General features: G+C 38.7%; 1 protein-coding gene across 3 annotated transcripts in view; it reads right to left on the bottom strand.

Annotated features, from left to right (window-relative positions):
- NOX4 (NADPH oxidase 4) overlaps nucleotides 1-19,983 on the bottom strand; it is a 181,996-nt gene extending 162,013 nt beyond the window's left edge. For 2 of the 3 annotated variants that reach the window (XM_049889568.1, XM_049889570.1), the window contains exons 1-2: nucleotides 19,361-19,983; nucleotides 18,630-18,725 (exon numbers count right to left, since the gene is read on the bottom strand). In XM_049889568.1, the coding sequence (XP_049745525.1) occupies nucleotides 18,630-18,725; nucleotides 19,361-19,417 (153 nt within the window). In that variant the 5' untranslated portion in view covers nucleotides 19,418-19,983. Of the gene's footprint in view, nucleotides 1-18,629; nucleotides 18,726-19,360 lie in introns of those variants that run through there. The other variant, XM_049889571.1, reaches the window with a different exon arrangement.
- Between the last annotated feature and the right edge of the window lie 794 nt (nucleotides 19,984-20,777).

Genomic DNA, 20,777 nt, shown 5'->3' with positions numbered 1-20,777 from the left:
TGGCAGCCGTAGTTCGCCACAGCTCTTAACCACTGTGCCATCAGGGTTCCAGCAAATTGAAAATAGGGTATTTAATACTAAAAGTTTTTTCTCTCATGTCTGCCAAGCATATCCTACTTAATATTACCTATTTTCCTTCTGCACTCAATCTAGTTTCTAATTCTTTTTAATTGAGTCTATAAAATTCTCTTTAAATTCTATCTCTGCCCTCAAAGTACTGGCAATCTAGCTAACTCAGCATATCTTTTCACCACAACTTTAACTGTTGAATCAAGTTGGACTTGATGTTCATCATGATGCTGCTTGAAGTAGCAGGAAATTGGATAAACTAAGAGTCCATCTCCAGGAGAATGGATAATCGAACTGGGGTAAATGCAAACTATGGGATTAAAAAAAAAAAAAACCTGTTGCCATCCAGTGGATTGCGACTCATAAACTATGCCACAATTAGACATAATGGGCCAAAAAAACACGGAGTAACAAGTACAGTCTTAGAAAACATAACAACAGGAAGAAAAAAAAGTAGTAAGAAACGGAATTAATCTTCTGGCACAATACCATTCTTGTGAATTAAAAGAAACATACACTTAAAACACCAATTAAAACATGAGAAAGTTTTCTATTGTAGGGAGAAGAATGGGAGTAGAGAATGGAGAATGATTAAAGGAAAGAATTAGTAAATGAATGAGTGCTAAAGAAAGCCAAAAAGGAGCCTTACATAGACCCGTGAAGATAGCATGATATGAACAGAGGTATATATTTAATTAAATACCCTGGCCTACTTCCAAAAACATAAGTGTTTGCATTTTACTTAATCTTTTGTTTTTACAGAAAGGATTCACTGCTAACATCATATGAAAGGAGTCCTCTTCCTGTAAACATCCATCTATGGGTTGTTTGACAGGGATTTGAAAAAGGTCAAGAAATTTGGAGCTAAAATTTGAAATTCATGGCCAATTGAAAATAAATCAACCATGAGTTAGGATATTTTCAAAATTATAATTAAGAAAACAAAAAATACACTGCCATTTGAAAAACATTTTTTAAAACACTTCAGAATTTATATATTGTGAAAATTAGGAGCTGATGTCTCTCAGTTATGGTAAGTTTTTGCAGTCATTACAAATACATAAAAGTAGATTTTAATATCAGAAGTCTTAACAGTTGTTTCCTGAAAGGAATGACTCTAGCCTTGTCATAAATTGGTCTACTATTCATTAGGAAGACGGGTTTTAACACTCACTTCTTCTTATATAATCCTCCCTCTGAAAAAACCCTGTAAAAGAGACATTCGGTTAAACTCAGTAAAAATGTCATTTTTATAAGTAAAAAATATTTTAATATTGCCATTTTCATGCAGTTGAACTTAATATAATTTCCAGTTTAAAATTGAGGCTCTGAAGGTTTCAATACGTTAATTAAAGATACATTTGGTAAGAGGTAAACTCAAGATTTCAAGTTAGGTCAGTTTAACCACAAAAATCAATGTTCTTTTCACTACATCATCCTGCTTCCACTGAACTTTTGGAGTTTTTGCAGTTATTATATTTGAAATTTGACCTAACAGTCTCTCCATGCTTAGAAAAAGGCAATAGCAGACCTTTGATTTTAATAAGAATTAGAATTAATGTCCTAGATAAGACTTTAACAAATTAAATTTCATGTATCCAAAATCTGTGGGTTGAAAAAAATGTTTTATTTTCTTCTTTAAGCATGACACACTCAAGCTTTAAAGCCATACAAGTCTAAGGCCAGTTTTCTTCAGGCAAACCAAAATTAGGAAAATGTAACTAAATTCTTCCAAGATTTTCATTTGACGTATTCTTTCCCTCTTACATTTTTAAAAATGTACAAGATCAAAAGAGCTGACCAGTTCAGTGATGGGTTCTACATTGTCTAAGCCAACCCTCAATTTGCATAGAAAATTCCACGGCAAATTACAAATGGAACACAGACAGACAAGCCCAACAGCAAATGGCATTTCTCTAGTGGAGGAAGAACATTCTTGTTGAAGGTCTACATTCTTTAGTTTGAAATGAGTCTTTTTTTTTTTCCAGCTGGAATCCATTAGTGTAGACCACTGATGGTGTCTGCTTGGTTTTCTCTTTAGCTACTCAGTGTCATGGGAAAAAAAAGGAAAAACCTACTTTCCACCTTTTGTTTGCATAACTCAAAGTACTTTATAAATGTGCTTTGGGGCTCATGCTTTTCAAACCAAGACAGTGAACAAAGCTCAAAGGCCCAAAGTAGCTTATCAAAGTAACTTGACCAAGGAACATCACTGAGAGGCAAAAGCACTCTCATTACCCTATCTCATCAGTGTCCTCAATAGATGGTTCTCATCTTCCTGTTCCATAACTCTCACTCCTCAGGGCACCTTCACCCCCCTTGAAAAATCAAAACAAAAGATTCATAGTCTTTCCAAGATGTTGAAAAGTGATTAGGTTGTGTAACAGGGATATTACTCAGTATAAGATACCAGTGGGAAGGCACACAAAGGAGAACATGTTGAGTAAAAAAGACAGTTCAAAAGAGAACCAATAGTGTGGAGGGGAAAAAAAATGTGTTTGGATCATTGCTGCTCCAGCTCCTTCCGATGGCCCTGAGCTTTCTAAGATTACATTAAGCAAAATTACTTGCAATGTGAAATAAGCTATTTGAAAATTCTATCATAGAAAAAATATAGTCAGAGGCATTCATCATGGGTCATTTTTACAAGTGTATCTTGTTAAAGTCCCTACCCTTTTATCTCAGGTACATAAACGCTTGCACTCTGAGTGCATTATCCACCTTGTCTCACCTCGAACTACATCAGACCTCTGATATTCTGGATGCGTCTGAAGAGCTTTAACAATTTCCAAATCCATAAAAACCACTAAAGCACGTATTTTTTCCCACATAGAACATATGCTGGATTCATTCATTTATAGGTGGCAGTCAATGCCAAATTTAACTTTCCAATTTCTAAAACTGTACACAAATTCTATTGCTCACCCTCAGTTCAAGCCTTAGAAGAAGTATTAATTACAACATGTCACAGATCATCAGGATTCCACTTCAACAGTTAACACTGTATATATAAAGAGTACTGGATGGTAATGGTCATCTGCCATTTTTTTGTCATAAAGGCAAACTTTCTCTATTCCTTTGTCCAGGCTGTTCTTAATAACCCGACAGATGCTGTGTAATGGCACCATGGCTGGAGCTTTAAAGGCTCCGAGGAATGACAGCAGACAGAAAAAAATACGTAACAAACGTATACAATAAAAATCATCTTTCATGTCTGTTGTGCTTTCAATTCTTCTAAGTACTTCCATATCTATTAAGTCATCTCTAGTGCTCAGTACAGCACTCTGAAATGAGTAGGAGAGTTTCATCATGTTTTACTGGGATACAGAACAGTTCAGTGAATGGTTGTCTAACACCTTGAAGAATAAGAACAGAAGGGAAAAAAAAGAGGAAAACTGACATTTTTGGAACTTATATTGTGTAACAGGCTTCATGCTAGGTGCTTTTTAATCCATGGGCAAGACACTTAAAATTTCTGTGCTTTAGCTTCCTCTTATGTAATAGAACCTACCTTGTAGTGTAATTATAATTACCTTAGCACAATGTCTGGCCCATGAGAAGATTTCAGTGAATGTTGGTTCTAGCTATTGTTTTTACTATTTCTTTCAATTTAAGGTTTATAATAATCTTGCGAGATAGGTATTATTTCCCCAATTTATCTGTGGATTACTACAAGATTCAGTGAAGATTAATAACTGCTTTTTTGAATGAAACATATTCCAGCTCAAACTAGAATTCCACACAGCAATCATAACCAATTGCCCACAAGTTCTGTGCCAATTACAAATTGAAGTACATCTCCTTCTTCCATCCAGAAGGCTCAGGGAGGCAGCCAGAGGTCAAATAAAAGACTGAGGCTAAAACATTCCAGTTAAACAGCAGACACACAACCTCATCATCAAACATCTATTTATTAAACAGCCTTGTGACCACTGTACTAGTGGACTGAAGGATAAGTCTGCCTGTCCTAGATGCCATCTGCTATAAGCTCAGCAAGTTCCTCCAATCTTTATATTTCTCTGAATTCTTTTTAATACTTATGTTGTTGTTGTTAGGTGCCATTGAGTTGGTTCCGACTCATAGCGGCCCTATGCACAACAGAACGAAACACTGCCTGGTCCTGCACCATCCTCACAATTGTTTGTTATGCTTCAGCCCACTGTTGCAGCCAGTGTGTCAATACATCTCATTGAGGGTCTTCCTCTTTTTCTCTGACCCTCTGCTTTACCAAGCGTGACGTCCTTCTCCAGGGACTGATCTCTCCTGATAACTTGTCCAAAGTATGTGAGACGTGGTCTTGCCATCCTTGCTTCTAAGAAGCATTCTGGTTGTATTTCTTCCAGGACAGATTTGTTTGCTCTTTCAGCAGTCCATGGTATATTCAATATTCTTTGCCAACGCCACAATTCAAAGGTGTCAATTCTTCGGTCTTCCTTATTTATTGTCCAGCTCTTGCATGCATATAAGGCGATTGCAAACACCATGGCTTGGATCAGGTGCATCTTAGTCCTAATGCATTTATATTTATGTATAAATAATTTTTATATTTACTTATAATTTATATTACTATTTAATAATATTAATAATAGGAATACTATTATTAATAAAAAATTTTGCTGGTATTTGAAATACCAGTGGCATAGCTTCCAGCATTAGGAAACATGCAAGCCACCACAGCACAACAAACTGTGCGAGAGCTGAAATAAAAAAAAAGACAGAAGAACTGATGCATTCAAATTGTGGTGTTGGCAAAGAACACTGAATATACCATGGATTTCCAGAAGAATCGGCAATTTAGTCTTAGAAGAAATACAACCAGAATGCTTTGTAGAAGTGAGGATGACAAGACTTCTGCTCGCTTACTTTGGGCATGTCATCAGGAGACACCAATTTCTAGAAAAGGACATGATGCTTGGTAAAGTTAGAGAGAGGGTCAGCACAAACAAGAGAAACCCTCAATGAGGTGGACTGACAAAATAGCCAAAACAATGGACTCCAACATACCAATGATGGGGAAGATAGTGCAGCACCAGGCCAAACTTCATCCGTTATACATAACATCACTGTAAGTCAGCGCAGACTTGACAGCAGCAGCAACAATATTTATAACTTTTTTTACCACTTGCTGAGTGACAAGTGCTAGGTATTTCACGTGTACTTTCTCATGTAATCCTCACAACTAACAACAGAGGAAGGTTTAAGCCCTATTTTATAAATGAGTTAAACTTAGGCTCCGAGAAGTAATTTGCGAAAATCATAAAGGGGGAGAAATGTCTGAACCAAGACTCAAACTCATAATCTATAACTACAAAACCTATGATATTTTCTTTTTTTTGGTTTTTAGTTTATTTTATCCCACAACATGTCGACACTCTCCCTTCTCGACCTTGTGTTTCCTATTACCAGCTCTCCTGTCCCTTCGTGCCTTCTAGTCCTTGCCCCTGGGCTGATGTGCCCATTTAGTCTCATATTTTTTTTTTTATATGGTTCATCCACATGTGTTATTGTTTGTTTCATAGGCCTGTCTAATCTTGGCTAAAGGGTAAACCTCAGGAGTGACTTTGGAACTGAGTTAAAACGGTGTTGGCGCCATACTCTCAGAGTTTCTCCAGTCTCTGTCAGCCTAGTAAGTCAGGCTTTTTTTGTGTGTGTGTGAGTTTGCATTTTGTCCTACGTTTTTCTCCTGCTCTGTCTGGGACCCTCTATTGTGATCCCTGTCAGAGCAGTCACTGGTGGTAGCCGGGCACCATCTACTTGTGCTGAACTCAGTCTGGTGGAGGCTGTGGCCGTTGTAGTCCATTGGTCCTTTGGACTAATCTTTCCCTTGGATCTGTGTTTTCTTCATTCTCCCTTGCTCCAGGTGGGGTGGGACTAGCAGGCAAATTTTAGATGACCACTCACAAGCTTTTAAGAGCCCAGATGCTACTCACCAAAGTAGAATGTAGAACATTTTCTTTACAAATTGTGTTATGCCAATTGAGCTAGATGTTCCCTAAGACCATGGTCCCCAGCCCTCAGCCCAGTAACTCGGTTTCTCAGGGAGTTTGAATGTGTCTATGAATCTTCTAGGACCTCGCCTTGGTCACAACTTAGGCACTTTTAAAATCAATTTTATGATAAATTTAATGCTTAGCATGATAGGCATAAAGTACTTCTGACCAGGAGTTAGAAAACTTACCATACAAGTTCAGCTTTGCACTGCATAAAGAAGGTATTTATTGTTATTTATTGCGCTATTTTCAACTCATAGCGACCCCATTTGACAGAGTAGAACTGCCTCATAGGATTTTCTTGGTTGTAATCTTTATGGAACAGATCGCCAGGTCTTTCTCCTGTGGAGCCACTGGGTGAGTTCAAATCACCAACCTTTTGGTTAGCAGCCGAGCACTTAACCTTCGTGCCACCAGTGCTCCTTAAAGAAGGTATTCAACTATACTAAGTCAATCTATTAATTGACACAAATGCACTAAACCAATCCCTAAGGTCCCCATTTTGCAGTTCTACAGGTCCCCCCTCCCTCAAGGAATGCATACATGACGAGGACAAGGACAACCATGACTGCTACTACTAATGGCCTCAGCAGCATGAAAGGCACAATTAGCCCCTCAACATTTACTCTGCTCTTTTTCTGGGAGTCAGGTAAAAACTCAGTCTCCGCAAGTACTGCTCTTGATGCCAAGGTCTAAAAATCAAAACGAGATATTGATACTGTTCCTCAGGGGTACTTATTTACCTCATTTTTTCCTTTTGGAGAGTACAGGGAGTAAGGGGTGTGTAAGAGCAATTCATGTCCAAAATAGTTGTAGTGTGACACTAAAACTAAAGTTCTACAAACAGCTGAACAGGAACACCGCACCATGTTCCTAAATGGGATTGAGAAGGGCTCTTTGCAATGTCATTCTGGAAAGCTAGTGTTCAGCTGGGCTTTTAATATCAAGGAGAACAAAGCTCCGTTAAGCCAAGATTACTTCCTCAAAATGCATGCTTAGGTTTCAAAGGAAGACTGGGAAAGTTGGTAGTTATCAGTTTGGACGGGATATGCTTCAAGCTTAAGAACAATTCATAGACTATATCCTTACCTTTACTTCTGATTGACTAACAGATACAGAAACACACTAACAAACACACATTAAAAAAAATAACCACAGCCGTCGAGTGTATTCTGACTCACAGTGACCCTGCAGGACACAGTAGAACTGCCTCATAGAGTTTCCAAGGTTGCAGTCTTCATGGAAGCTGACTACCACATCTTTCTCCCACAGAGCGACTCGTGGGTTTGAACCACCCACCTTTTGGTTAGCAGCCAAGCACCTAATCACTGAGCTATTAGGACTCTTAACAAACACACATACGCACATATAAACGGGTCTATTCAGAGCCAGTGTTGTAGGAGGCAAAAGAACCCTTGGAAAAGAGGGAGAATTCCAAGTTCTAACCCTAATTGTGCAAGAACGTCACCTGGTAAAGTGCAGTGATCGATAGCATGGCCTTCGGTGTGAGGCTATTGTTGGGAGTTGCCATTCAGTCAGTTCTGACTCATGGCGACCACATGTGTGCAGAGTAGAACTGCTCCATAGGGATCTCAAGACTGTGACCTTTCGGAAACAGATGACCAGGCCTGTCTTCCAATGTGCTTACAGATTGGGGCTCAATTCGGCTTCCCTACTTGTTACTTGCATGATCTGGGGAAAATGACATACCTAGTCAGCATCTCAATTTTGTAAAAAGGAATATTCTAATTCCTATCTTCCAGGATTGTTCTAAGGATTAAATGAGATTACAAAAGAAAAGACCCCAGAACTGTGTCTGGCACATAGTATGTGATCAAAAAATGCTATCAGCTATTATTAGGTTGAACCATATGAAACTGATGATATTTAATTATTTTTGATCTACTAAACTGAAAATTCCAAATGGCTCAACCTAATATTTATATCCCTTAGAGGCAGAAAAGCATAGTGGTTAAGAATACACGTTCTAGAACGGGGTCTTTGGGTTGGCAAGTTATAGAACTTCTGTAATTCAGTTTCTCAGTTGCAAAATGAAAAAAAAATTAAATAAATAAAATATATATGTGTATATATATACACACACACACACATACGCCAAAGGATGAATGACAGGGTTAAATAAATTGATCCATTCAAGTTGTTAGATGAATGCTTAGTACTTAGTCCTCAATTAATGTAAGTGGCTAGTGATATTATTAATAACAAAATGAAGAAAGTAGATTTGAAAACCTCTGAGACTCATGCCAGCTTCCAATCCTATGCTATTTTGGATGGTGTTGATAAAAGAGAATTATACAGTGGGAAATTAGCTGTATATAACAAAAAGGTTAAACATTTTTGAGCAGTAGAATTCTGGTATTATGGAATGAGAAATAACTTTAAAAGTCTCATTTATCTGAGACAAGTTTAAAACAAATATAATACCAAAAATAAATTTTATCTCAACAATAGATCAATACTTTTCTTTAACTTGACATTTTTAAATCTCATTTCTCATACAGTGAAAAGCTAGTGGTCCATAGAGTATGGGGTTTAGCGTGTTCTCATGTGTGTACATACGGCTGTTCACTGCAGGGGGCTGAAAAGTGTACTGAGAAGGTCAGTAGACCTGAATAGTGGCCAATCCACTAATTCAGTGTGTCATAATGAACAAATCATGTCAACTTCATTTTTCTATTTTGGAAAATGAAAAGAAATCTAAGTAAAGATACCTAAGCTCCCTTCCAAGTCTAAAATTCTATGATTCTTTATATTGTAACTAGACAAAGAATATTATTTCATGAAAATAATACAACCTATTTCACCTGTCAATAGACAGGAATAAAACTGTTATCAAATAGTAGAATGTAAGAATAAAAACAATTAAAAAAATAGTAATAATATTTAACTAAAAAAATATTCCCTAAACTGAAACCATAATACATGCCTGGACAATTTCAGCCAGCAACTTTTATATTCCATGCAGGACAAGGAAAGAGTTAATGATCAAGCCTCTTCTGAAACTGACAGGAGGCACGTATTCCCTCTCAGCAGAATCAAAACTGCCCAGGCCAAGTGTAAAACCAAAACTGATATAAAATCCTAGATCCACTGGTCCAGAGACTCTAATCTCTGACCTTAAGAAAGTCACATGACATCAGATTTCTGTCCCTGTAAAATGTTAATTAAGATATAACTTCTAGGACTCTTGAGAGGGTAAAATAGTTAATGTTTCTAAATCACTTACAGGATAATTATTGACTAAAGAGGTCATCATTTGTGTCTCACTAGAAAGTTAGGGAGAATCTCAATGCTGACAATTTCCTTCTAATTAACACGGGTATCATAATAAGAGTTAAAAAATAAGATCTGAATGACTATGCCACAGATCTAAAATAATATCTGTTAAAAAAAAGGAAAAAAAATTTTAAATCTCTTTATGGCATTCTGAGGATGTTGTTGTGTGCCATCCAGTCGATTCCAACTATACATAGGGACCCTATAGGACAGAGTAGAACTGCCCCATAGGGTTTCCCAGGCTGTAATCTTTACTGGAGCAGACTGCCAGGTCTTTTTAATCCCCTGAAGTCAATGGTGGGTTAGAGCTGCTTTCTTCACTTAGCATCTGAGTGCTTTACCATTGCTCCACCAGTGCTCCTTATCCTGAGGCTAATCCCACTGCAGTCGGGTCAATTCCGATCATAGTGACCCTATAGGGCAGAGTAGAACTGCCCCGTACAGTTTTCCGGGCTGTAAATCTTTACACAAGCAGACTGCCACATCCATCTCCCACAGAGCGGCTGGTGGGTTCAAAGCAACGACCTTTAGGTTAGCAGCCAAGCCCTTACACTGCGCCACCAAAGCTCCATCCTGAGGTTGAAATACTAGGTTGAAATTTAACATTCTACACACAAGTGTTAGTTTGGTGGGGAGGTGGGGAGAAGGGTATAAAACCAAGAACACCGAATCTGGTACCAAAAAATGCATTATCTTTTCAAATTATAATGTTTATGTGAATTACATATCCTTTAGTTATTGAAATTTCAGAAATACAACTTAAAAAATAACAGCTTGAATGTGAAGCCCTCTACAGATAGCTGAATTAAATTGCCCCAATATTTAAAAAAACTTAGGAAACTAAACTTCTCAGGGTTGATCACAACCCTTTTGTACTTTCTATTAAAGTACCAAAGGAAAGGAATGCTCGTGGAGCAGTAGTTAAGTGCTCAGCTCCTAACCAAAAGGTTGGTGGTTCAAACCCACCAGTTGCTCTGTGCGACTTCCACAAAGATTATAGCCTTGGCCAAAACAACTAGATGGTGCCTGGCTACCACTACCAACTTCTCTGACGAGGATTGCAATAGAGGGTCCTGGACAGAGCAGGAGAAAAAATGTAGAACAAAACTCAAATTCACAAGAAAAGACCAGACGTAGCAGTCTGACAGAGACTGGAGGAACCCCTGAGACTATGGTCCCTGGACACCCTTTAACTCGGAACTGAAGACACTCCTAAAGTTGACCCTTCAACCAAAGATAAGACAGGTCTATTAAAAAAAACAGTAACACACGTGAGGAACATGCTTCTTAGTTCAATCAAGTAGATGAGACCAAATGGGCAACAGCTGCCCAAAAGCAAAGACGAAGGCAGGAAGGGAAAGGAAAACTGGATAAATGGAAACTTGGAGCCTGGGGTAGAGAAGGGGAGAGTGTTGATGCATTGCGGGGACTGTAACTAATGTTACAAAAAATTTGAGGATAAATTTTTGAATGAGAAACCAATTTGCTCTGTAAACTTTCACCTAAAGCACAATTGAAAAAAAAAAAAAGATTACAGGGCAGTTCTATCCTGTCCCATAGGGTTGCTATGAGTCATAATCGACTCGACGGCAGTAGGTATTAAAGTACCAGCAACCATATTCTCCATTCCTTGAAAACAAATAAATGACAATAAATTTCATGTTAAGAAATCAGTAGAGTCTTTTATTTAAAAAAATTGCTATGGGAGGGTGGAGGAGGATATTCTTTGGTTTTTGTGCGTGTGTGTGTGTGTGTGTGTGTATTTGACTTCCCTCAAAGATTTTTTTTCCCTCCTAACCAATTTTAAGATTCCAAAACTCACAGCATGTCATAATTAAACATCTCCTAGGAAGTGCACAGCCTGATTAGCACATTAACTCAAGCATAAACCAGCCGTGACCATGCTGCCTCCAGGTCTGGGTCAGACCAGCCTGGAAAGGACAATCACGATAAAAACTCTCACTAAACCATATTAATCCAAACACTATTTTATCTTCCAAAATTTAGTATCTTATTTTCCCTGTCAGTTCTTATGTAATTTTTTTTAATCCTTCATTTTGGTCTGGGGATAGTCACGGATCAGCCTACCTAAAAATAAAAACATACACTCCAGTTCTGAGAATCAAATACTTTTACCAATTATGGTCACTATGAGTTGGAATCGACTTGACGGCAATGGGTACGGGTACCTTTACTCAAAAGGCTCCTACCACCGGATAGCTCAGAAGATGAGGCAGAAGTCAGAGAGATTTTTATAGCGGTCCATCAATAACCATAGCCCACAAACTTCTAATTATCAACTCCTATTTTAGAGAAAAGGAACAAGAAGAAGACTAACGACATCCTGATGTCTTAGCTATCTAGTGCCGCTCTAACAGAAATATCACAAGTGGATGGCTTTAATAAACAGAAATTTATTTTCTCACACTTTAGAAGACTAGAATTCTGAATTCAGGGCACCAGCTCAACAGAATGCTTTCTCTCCCTGTGGGCTCTGCAAAAAGGTCCCTGTCTCTTTTGTCTGCTCCTGGGCAATCTTCATGTGGTTTGGCCTCTCTCTTCCTCCATCTGTGCTCTGCTTGCTTGTTTAATCTCTTTTATATCTCAAGAGATTGGCTCCAGATATAATCTTTACCAACCCTGCCTCATTAACATAACAAAGATAACCCATTCCCAAATGGAATTATAACCACAGGCGCAAGGTTAGGATTTACAACACATATTTTGGGGGGACATAATTCAATACATAACAGTTGGTTGTCTTCAGCTCAATGATAAATGCATCTGACAATGAAGGTAGAGATATCTTCCCCCACAGTATTTGCCTGTGCTGTCCAATATGGTAGTCACTAGACACACATGGCTGCTGAGCATGTGAAATGTGTCAGGAATACCAGCGTATTGAATTATTTAGTTGATTAATTCTTCTCGATTTAAATTTAAAAGCCAATGCACAATTCTGTTATTGACAAATTTTTAAGTATGTTTGGAAACATTTGAGTATGTGAATCTACTTTTTCACCATAAATTTTACGAAATTTCAATCTAGACCAAGTAATTCTGATGAAAATTCAGTGACTGAATTGTGATGTGCGTGAGTATAAAATACACACCACACTTCCAAGAATTAATAGGTGAAACAGAATGTAAAATATTTCATTAATTTTATCACATTGACTACATGTTGAAATATTTTACATATAAATTGTGTTAAATAAAATATACAATTAAAATTAAAGCCACTGATTTCTTGATACTTTTTTAATGTGGCTACTGCAGAACTTTAAATTATATATATAAGTATATATATAAATATAATTTACATATATAAATATATAATTTATATATAAAAATATATATGACTTATATATAATAATTATACATATCTCTATATAATTATTATACATAAATTGTATATATTTTTATATATACGATTTATATATATAATTATAGATATAGATATATAATAATTATATATAGATATACATAATTATTATATATGAATCGTATATATTTTTATATATAAATTATATATTTATATATGTAATTTATATTTATATATGTAATTTATATTTATATACATATATATTTATATAAAATTTTTTTATATTTATAAGTATATACATAAAAAAATTTTTATACTTACATACATATATATATACACACACATATATATGGCTCACATTACATTTCTATTAAGCAGCACTGATAAAGAATAACACTAACCAGTGTTCTAAATACCTGTAATGGGTCAGTGAAGTGTCTGTAACTACCGAAAAGCTGTGTAGTATAAGGCAAAAGCAAAAATACAAGATGTGACCACATTCAAACCCTCGCTCTGACACTGACCAACCAAAGGGACTTGCACAAATCATTCAGTTTCCTTAGCCTATACGTCCTTATATGGAAAATGGGGAAAATAATTTCCACTTAGTAAGGCATTCAGGAAAATTAAACAAAATATTAATGCCTGGTATAACATGAGTATAAATAATTGTTTTTCAACAGAAAACAGAGGTTTCAAACAATTACTAACAGTTAACTGCTTCTCAAAGTCCATGTCTTCCTGCAAATGGGCCATATTCTGTGGACCCTTCCTGCCCATAACACTACTGCAACTTTACACATTACGTTTTACAGATGCATACTCAACACTATTATCAAAATTTCAACAACTAATGGAAGTAGTGTTTTTGTTTGTATTTTAAGCGGTAGCAATCAAATTCATTTTCAGAAATACCATCATGATTTTTACGAAACCTATAATTCATCTTAAAAATACTTATAATATCAGAAAGCTTATGCCCTTATCAGTATTTCTACATTTCTACCATGGTGGGGGAAACCCTGGTGGCACAGTGGTTAAGTGCTATGGGTGCTAACCAAGAGGTCAGTAGTTTGAATCTGCCAGGCGCTCCTTGGAAACTTTATGGGGCAGTTCTACTCTGTCCTATAGGGTCGCTATGAGTCGGAATCAACTCGACGGCAGTGGGTTTGGTTTTGGTTTGGTACCGTGGTGGGACCATTTTCTTGTGAGTATTTGGTTGGTTCTAAGATGTACTGCTTTATGGCATTAAGTTAATATGTTGTTGTTGTTTTGTACTGTCAAGTGAATGCTGGCTCATAAAGACCCTATATGACAGAGGAGAATTGCCCCATAGGTTTCCTAGGCTGTAATCTTTATAGGGGCAGATTGCCAGGTCTTTTCTCCTACAGAGCGGCTGGTGAGTTCAAACCCCCAACCTTTCAGTTAGCACCCAAGATATCATTGTGCCACCAAGACCATAGTTAATTATATATAGTTATTAGAAATGTAAAACATGGGAATTTATAATATCTGCATTTTCTTGTGACTTGTAAAATGCCTACAGATTCTCATCCTACGAATAAATGAATAATTTCTTTTAGAAGGGTCAGCACAAAGCTGGTTCCTATGAGGCGGAGGTTAAAGATGTCCCAAATGTCTAACTTTTCCAAGCTGCTGTACCACTCCATCATCTCTAACATCAACTACTGCCTCTCACCTCGGTGCTGTCCCTCTTGCCTTTGAGTCTCCTAATTCACTGCAACTTCTCACAGAACTCACGGACCACATAAAGGAAATGGCTCATGTGGTTGTGGAGGCTGGCAAGTCCCAAATTCAGTTTAAGGCATAGGTTTCTCCCTGGCCCTCGGTTTCTGCCCAAAGGTACTCAGCTTCCTCGCTCCACAGGCCAGGAAGCCCACTGTGCTGTCTCCTGGGGGTCTCTGCTGCCAGTCTCTTCTTCTTTGGTGGTGGTGGGCTCTCCTCTCTGCTCTGGAATTGGCTATCTTTTAAGGTAAAACTGACTAATCCCCTCGGTGGGCCACAATTATTGTATTTGCATAGCCCCACCCAATCACCTGGGTGGGAGTCACAAGACAATGGCTAGAAAGGCCACACACAAAAGTAATTACTCACACCACAATTAAATAATACAAGGATCATCAAAAAATTAGAAAAGATAACCCTAGGAAGAATGACATGAAACAATCTTTTATAAAGCAAATAGTAAAACTATACAGAAAGCTCCTTTTTCACTAAAAAGTAACATAGGCAGAAAATATCTATTCCAAAGTGGTTTAGAGAAATTAATGACTGGAAAATTCATAACAGGTGATTACTAGAAAATGAGGAGTTTAGAAGTCATCTTTTATCTTCCAGCATGATGGCAAGAAGACAGACCATTCCTGTCCACAATGACTTTTGGTAAAATGTTGAATCCTGACCAGACGGCTTAAGTGTCCACGCATTATGACCATTCTTATGTATGCATGGAAACTGATTTAAAATGACACCCTTCTTCTTCAACCTGCTTCTTGCCCTTTTTTCTCCTAGTCATCTTTTTTTTATTCATTCATTCGATCAATGTTTACTGAGCCCATACTATGTGCCAGAGAGAAAGATGTGATTACTTCCATAAAGATTCACAGCTTTGGAAACCCTACGGGGCAGTCATACTCTGTCCTGTAGGGTTGCTATTAAGTCAGAATCAACTTGATGGCAACAAGTTTGATTTTTTTAGTTTACTCTGTGCCAGCATTCTACAGGCCTTACCACTGGACCTCACTAGCCTATCACTGACATTATCCAAACAAAAGCACTAAAGGGAGATGGAAGTAGAGAGAAGTGGAATATATATACATTTTTTTAAAAAATCAGTTCTGAGATATAGATAGATAGACAGACAGACAGACAGACAGGTAGGCAGGTAGATATACAGATAGATCGATCTACAGATACGGAGTCCCTGGGTGGTATAAACCGTTAATGCACTCGGATCTGCTGCTAAACAAAAGGCTGAAGGTTAGGTCCACTCAGAGGTACCTCAGAAGAAAAGCCTGGCTATCTACTTCTGAAAAGTCAGCGATTGAAAACTCTGTGGAATATAGTTCTAACACACATAGCGTTGTCATGAGTCAGAATTGACTTGATGGCAACTGGTACTGCTATGGGGGGTGTATGTGTATGTATGTGTGTCTATATGCATGTGTGTGTGTGTGTGTACGTGTGTATACATATATATATATTTTTCTTCATCTGACTGGTTACCAAAATAAATTTGAAGTTCAGTTACACAGCACTCAAGTTCATAAAATTAACTTCTTTTCCAACATAACTATCTTTTTTAATATGGCATTATTTTAGTTTATAAAAATGTTACAAAGCTGAAATCAAAATTTCAGCTGTGGCTTTCCAAGATGCCTATTCTCAGACTTTATACTAACACACATACCTCCTGTAATAAACATCCTGTAATGATCAAGAGCAAAATTCACCATCATAATTCTCAAGAGTTTTTTCCAAGTTGTTGACCAAGTTATGTAATAGATCAGAGAAATCTCCCACTGAAAAATCTCATGTTCACCAGCTCACACATAAGGGGAATATCTATGAAGTAAAATAAAAAATGATAAGCCAGCAAACCTCATGTATTTATTAGAGAACACATTTATTTTTAATGGATTATAATTAACTTGTTAGTTTTTCCTTCTGATTGCAAGCAACTTGAGGGCAGAGATGAGGTCTCTACTCTTTATGAGCCCATTTGACAAGTACAGGTATTTATTACAGTTTACTAAAAAAATTAAAAACTAGATGGTTGGATATTGCATTGTTTAAAACCAGGAAAGGTGTGCGTCAGGGTTGTATCCTTTCACCATACTTATAAAATTTGTATGCTGAGCAAATAATCCAAGAAGCTGGACTCTATGAAGAAGAATACGACATCAGGATTGAAGGAAAACTCATTCCCAACGTGTGTTATGCAGATGACACAACCTTGCTCGCTGAAAGAAAGGGGATTTAAAGCACTTACTGCTGAAGATCAAAGACTACAGCCTTCTGTATGAATTACACCTTAACATGAAAAAAACAAAAATTCTCACAACTGGACCAATAAGCAACATCATGATAAATGGAGAAAATATCAAAGTTGCCAAGAATTTCATTTTACTTGGCTCCACAATCAATGCCCACGCAAGCAGAAGTCAGGAAATCAAATGACATATTTAATCTGGCAAATCTGCTGCAAAAGACCTCTTTAAAGTGTTAAAAAGCAATGATGTCACTTTGAGGACTAAGGGGAACCTGACCCAAGCCATGGTATTTTCAATCACCTCATATGCCTGCAAAAACTTGACAATGAATAAAGAAAACCAAAGGAGAATTGATGTCTTTAAATTATGGTGTTGGGGAAGAACATCGAATATACCATGGGCTGCCAAAAGAATGAACAAATTACCTTGGGAGAAGTACATCCAGAATGCCCCTTAGAAGCAAGAATAAGGAGACTTTGTCTCACATACTTTGGACACATTATCAGGAGGGACCAATCCCTGGAGAAGGACATCATGCTTGGCAAAGTAGAGGGTCAGAGAAAAAGAGGAAGACCCTCAACTAGGTGGATTGACACAATGGCTCAACAATGAGCTTAAACATAGCAATGATTGTGAGGACCAGGTATTTTTTCATTCTGTTGTGCATAAGGTCACTATGAGTTGGAACTGACTTGAAGGCACCTAACCACAACAACTGATGGTTGGATGGAAGGATGGATAAATGAAAGAAAGAAATGAGTGTTCAAATTTGAGTAATCAGTAAAATGAGTTTAGTCTCTGAGACAATTTTTCTCAATCCATTAGCTAAAAATATATGTACAAAACTTGAAAAATATAAAAAATTATGTGATCTAATAAAACCAAAAACCAAACCCAGTGCCGTTGAGTCGATTCCGACTCATAGTGACCCTATAGGATAGTGTAGAACTGCCCCACGGAGTTTCCAAGGAGCGCCTGGTGGATTTGAACCGCCATCCCATTGGTTAGCAGCCGTAGCACTTAACCACTATGCCACCAGGGTTTCCATGTGATCTATAGTTGTTTAAACTAAAATATCAATTAATTAATTAAAAAAAAAATTTTTTTTAATTTAGCTGCTATTTATTGCAAGCTTAACATGTGCCAGGTACTGTGACAGGCACTGAGGTTTCAAGATGAATAAGGTCTGCAAGTGTAAAGCATGCAAGGGGTGGCTGGCTCACTGAACTCATCCATATTATTCATAACTTTAATCATTAAACCATGAATAACAAAGCAATTCATCTACCTAGAATGCCATCTCCCTGTACAAAGTAAGATGTCCTCAGTGACACTGTCTTTTGTCAATGAGTCAAGTAGAAAGGTGATGGAAAGGAAGATCAGAAACATCATGGAAGAGACAAAGGAAGATTGCTTCAACAAAAAATAAACCAGAGAAACAACATTTTTCTTATATTAGACCAGCATACTGAAACCACAATTGGCCACTAACCTCTGGAAAAGTAGCTGAGAAACGTCTAGAAATGAGTAACTCCATTAGATAGAGACTTTGTGAGAATTGCCAGTAAAAGTAAACAGTACCCAAATTCTCTGAGTAAGCTCTCTGGGCAGCTGAAAGTCTTGATAAGTGAAAACTAAAAGCCTGTCATCAGTTCTCCTGGTGAAGCAGATCCCTCAGGGCATCTTGCAGCTGCAAGCAGCAACTTTTCTCAGGCACTACTAGAGGGTCCTGCAGGTTCATTCGTTTTCATTGAGCAGGTATTATTTTTAGTTCTTAAATGAGCAGCTCTTTTTCAACTGGACAAACCAAGAAAACCTGTCTTGACCACTTTGGAGAACAAATGTTTCTCCAAAGAATGGAAGAAATGACCAAGCCTTGCAGCAATGTCTCCTCACATTAAGCCCATTCCACCAGGTCACCCAAGCCCCACTTACCCCCAACATCTGGTGGAGGTAGTGATACTCTGGTCCTTGGTTATACTGCAGAAAAGTTTTCCAAAAAAGCAGGACGTTCAGGGAGAGCCAGATGACCTAGAATAATCAGACAAAGGGAGAGAGAAAACAAAAATTAAAAATAAACATTACCTGATAAATGGAAACCACAAATTCATTCACTGGACACGATTTTCAATGGAACCTCGGACAAACAGAAATTGCAGAAAGCAAGCGTTCTTAATTAATCGGCAAGCTGAAAACCACTCAGAGGGGAGAGGAAACCCTGACCTCATCTGTCCCTTCACCTGAGATGAATTAGGTATTTGGGTTGCAAACAGGTCTCCTAAGTATCTACAGATCTTCCCTTCTGTATGAAATGGCACTAAGCAATTAGTGGCATCATGCTCCAAGTGTTATGTAGTTAAAACAACACATCAAAAAAACAACCAGGGACAAGAGCAAAGGGGAAAATGTTTGAAGGGTTAAGAAAAAGCTGTGTTCACTTCCCACTTCCTCCACATCCGCCCTGCTATCAGTATGTATGAAAGTTCGCAAGGATTTGGAGGAAGGGGGATGGTTATTATCTCTAGGTAAGCAAAGTTTTATAAGTTAAAAATGTTGGAATAGGCGAAACTTCCGCTTCCCTCTTCCCACCCGCGCACGCTCAAAAAATGAATCAAAATCGCTGCACAAGAGACAAAATGCAAGAAAAGCCTTGCCCGCCATCCTACCAGGCAGAGGTGTTTAACCCCTTCGTTGGCCAGCCAGCTCTTCCAGGACACAGCCATGCCGCCGGCCCCGCCGCGCTGCGCTCTCCGCCGGCCAGCCCGAGAAGGAGCGGGCGGCCGCCCCGGCTGCGGCTACAGTTGTGCGACCCGCTGGGGGTGGGGTCGGGTGGGGACAGAGGGTCAAAGAGTGAGTAGAAGCCCGGAGGCCCGGCGCCGAGCCAGCCCGGGCGGGGTCTGCGCCCCGGCGCCGGTTCTTCCGGGCCCCGCAGCCGCGGAGCGCGCGGGGTCTGCGCTGCCCACCCTGCAGCCCCGACCCGGCTCTGTGAGCGCGCGCACTCAGGCCCGCGGCCCGGGCTGCACGAGGCTGAACCGCCGCGCCGGCCCCTTTGTCCCGGCGCGAATCTTGTGGCTGCTGCTGTTCAGGATGTCCCGGGCTGGGTACTAGGGGCGGCCCCCCGCAGCCTCTAGCCCGGCCTGCCCAGCTCTGCAATACCGACAAAGATGTGGAGACTGATACTCATAGTAAAGTGGTGACGCTCGGCCGGCCCCTCGTTCACACACGGACACACACACGGACACACACACGGACACACACACACACACACAGACAACTAGTTCTTTTGGAGTGATTGTTTTCCAAAAAGAAAAAAGTTCAACTCATGGAGCCTTAGTAATGAAATTCGAGCCGGAAATAGCCTTTTGTGTACCGGCGTCCCCTTCTCCCGCCCAACAATTCATCAACCCCCCCCGCAAAAAAAAAACAAATGCCTTGCTCAAAACCCTTCCTGAAAGCGTCCGTCTATCCTCCCCAGATACTGATGCAAAACGTTTTAGAAAATTCTGGATAAAAAGAGCCGGTGGCTTAACGGTTAAAGCTGTAGCAATTCCCACGGGCTTCAGGGAAGCTTGGAAACTCTGGTGGCCTATTGGTTAAGTGCTACAGCTGCTAACCAAAAGATTGGCAGTTCAAATCCACCAGGCGCTCCTTGGAAACTCTATGGGGCGGTTCTATGAGTCGGAATCGACTGGACGGCAGTGGGTTTTTTTTTGGAGGGGGGGGGTGTTCAGGGAAGCTCAATTTCACTCTACTTAGGAATTTGCAATTTATTACCTCGTATCAGTCTGTTTAGTAATAGGAATCTTCTCAGATTTGTACCAGAGCCCCCAGGAAGGGTGAAAAGAGGTGGAATTGACAGAGGCTACCTGTTTTTCAGTGCAATTTATTAGTGGTTTATGAGCTGTTAAAGTAGCAGGATTAGAGAAGAGAAAAAAAATTCATTCATATGGAAGAATGTCTGACACAAAGTAGGTGTTCAATAACGGTTTTTTAAACCAAGATCTTTCCCAATTTTAAGAAATAGCAAGTCACAGAAGTTAACCGTTAGTAACTTAATACATTAGCTTTCAAGCTCTTTACTTT

This window comes from Elephas maximus, chromosome 7, assembly GCF_024166365.1.
Source record: "Elephas maximus indicus isolate mEleMax1 chromosome 7, mEleMax1 primary haplotype, whole genome shotgun sequence".
NCBI lineage: Eukaryota > Metazoa > Chordata > Mammalia > Proboscidea > Elephantidae > Elephas > Elephas maximus.
This window is presented reverse-complemented; position numbering and strand designations above follow the sequence as displayed.